General features: G+C 43.6%; 1 protein-coding gene across 1 annotated transcript; it reads left to right on the top strand.

Annotated features, from left to right (window-relative positions):
• Positions 1-458: 458 nt before the first annotated feature.
• On the top strand, positions 459-1,069 carry LOC131162730 (uncharacterized). Its single transcript, XM_058119335.1, has 2 exons — positions 459-609; positions 720-1,069. The coding sequence occupies exons 1-2, from the start codon at positions 459-461 to the stop codon at positions 1,067-1,069; spliced, it is 501 nt and encodes a 166-aa protein (XP_057975318.1).
• Positions 1,070-2,321: the final 1,252 nt, after the last annotated feature.

Genomic DNA, 2,321 nt, shown 5'->3' with positions numbered 1-2,321 from the left:
AAAACAATACCAGAATATAGGAATGGAGATGAGAAATTAAGATTCTGTTCTGTAGTCTGGAAGCAGGAACTTTGGGGTGGTTTCTGTGTTTTTCTTGGGGTGACGATTTCAGGAAAACCATAGTAAACTATCATCGGTTTCCATTTCCATCTAGTAGGACTAGACCTTAAATTAGTAATAGGTAGTATGAGGGCATTTTAGTTAGATGAAAGTAAGGATAGTATTATGAGGTTCAGATACTTAAAAGAATTTGTTATTATTACAGGATGGACCCTGGAGGTAGTACTGCTCATGCTAGCGGCGATGATGGAGTAGGGCCCTTTAACATGGGCGGCAGGGACTCAGATGTTGTTTTACATAGCGTAGCTCTGTAGGTCATGGTTGAGATTGCACGGAGCTCTTGGGGGTATGGAGGTCCATCTACAGCGTAGGGGTGTACCATAGAAAAGTTCACAAAGATGAACCCTCCTGCGTTTTTAGGAGCAGCTGATCCTATAGTTGTTGAGAACTGGATACAAGAGATGGAGAAAGTATTGACAGTGCTTCACTGCACCGAAGAGCAGAGGGTCCTGTATGCCACGTACAAGTTGTCAGATGAGGCCGAGAGTGGTGGACGACTACTAGATTACTAGAAAAGCAAAGACCTATACCAGTGCCTATGACTTCGATCCGGTTCAGGGACATATTCTTTGACAAATATTTTCCCGCCATTGTCATAGAGTCTAAAGTGCAAGATTTTCTGAGTTTGACTCAGGAGTCGTTGACAGTTCAGCAGTATGCGACAAAATTCATCGAGCTATCCCAATTTGCTCCATATATAGTGTCAGATGAAGCTAAGAAGGCTAGGATGTTCGAGAGGGGCTTGAGACGAGATATATATAAACAGGTGGTGGTTCTAAACATGCAGGGCTACTCTGAATCGGTAGACAGAGCCATAGTAGGAAAGGAGAGCGAGCAGAAAGATGTTGGAGCACTGAGTCAGAGAAAGAGGCCTACGCATCCAGGTTTCCAGGAAAGTCCCAGCCGGGGTCCATGGAGGGGAGACTGGTATGGAGAAGGCCAGAGATAGATAACAGGGCACAGTGGTTCTCAGGGTGGGCAGACTTATCCTATTTACCCCAGATGTGGCCGGAGGCATCTAGGTGAGTGTAGGATAGGAGAGAATGTCTGCTATCAGTGTGAGAGACCCAGTCAAACGGCTTGGTTATGTCAGGGACCGCTGGCCCATGCACCAACTCATAGAACGTTCCAGGGTGGTTACCAGGTGCCTCATGGCAGCTAGTGGAGGAACACAGCACCGGCGAGAGTCTATGCATTGACACCGAGAGACACTGAGGTTGCTGTGGACATCGTGATAGGTATTCTTACTGCTTTACCATATAAAGTTGCTATTTTTTTTTTACACAGGTGCCACCCATTCTTTCATGTCATTGGGATATGCTAAATTAGCTGGGGTTAAGGCACAGTTGTTAGATTTTGAATTGTTAGTAGCCATGCCTACTAGATCAATAATGAGGTGTAGGAGGGTGCTTAAAAATTTTCCAATGGGAATTCAGAAGAAAGTACTACCAGCCAATCTTGTGGTATTAGATCTACAAGGGTTCGATGTGATATTGGGTATGGACTGGCTGGCAGCTAATCACGCCAACATAGATTGTCATAAAAAAGAAATGATTTTCAGACGCTCAGGTGAGCAAGAATTCAGATTTATGGGTTCACGTGTGCAGGCCTAGCCACAGTTGGTGTCAACTATTTAGGCGATGAGACTGCTTCAGGGTGGTTTCTAGGTGTATATTGCTTACATAAATGAGTTGCCGAGGGAAGAACTGAAACAGACTGATATTCCAGTAGTCAAAAAATTTCCAGATGTGTTTCTAGAGGAATTACCTAGCTTACCACCAGACCGAGAGATTGAATTTACTGTGGATATTTTATCAGGTTCGGTACCGATATCTAAATCACCGTACAGAATGGCTCCAGCTGAACTGAAAGAATTGAAAGGCTAGCTACATGAGTTGATGGATAAAGGATTTATCAAGCCTAGTGTGTCACTTTGGGGAGCACCAGATCTATTCGTAAATAAGAAGGATGTGACTATAAGGATGTGCATTGATTATAGTGAAATAAACAAACTAACAGTCAAGAATAAATATCCTCTTCCCAAAATTGATGATTTATTTGATTAGCTCCAAGGGACCTAGGTCTACTCCAAGATTGACCTTTGGTCGGGATATCACCAGGTGAAAGTTAAAGCAGATAACATTTCAAAGACAGCATTTCGAACCAGGTATGGGCACTATGAGTTTCTGGTAATGTCGTTC

Source organism: Malania oleifera, chromosome 8, assembly GCF_029873635.1.
Source record: "Malania oleifera isolate guangnan ecotype guangnan chromosome 8, ASM2987363v1, whole genome shotgun sequence".
Classification (NCBI taxonomy): domain Eukaryota; kingdom Viridiplantae; phylum Streptophyta; class Magnoliopsida; order Santalales; family Ximeniaceae; genus Malania; species Malania oleifera.
Note: the sequence above shows the minus strand (reverse complement) of the source record. Positions and strands in the feature narration are given on the sequence as shown.

Bases quoted from the DNA above. Each gene is read 5' to 3' on its own strand.
- LOC131162730 (XM_058119335.1), top strand. From the start codon at position 459: ATGAACCCTCCTGCGTTTTTAGGAGCAGCTGATCCTATAGTTGTTGAG. The intron at 610-719 runs GTGGACGACTAC...CCATTGTCATAG, and splicing joins GTCAGATGAGGCCGAGAGTG to AGTCTAAAGTGCAAGATTTT.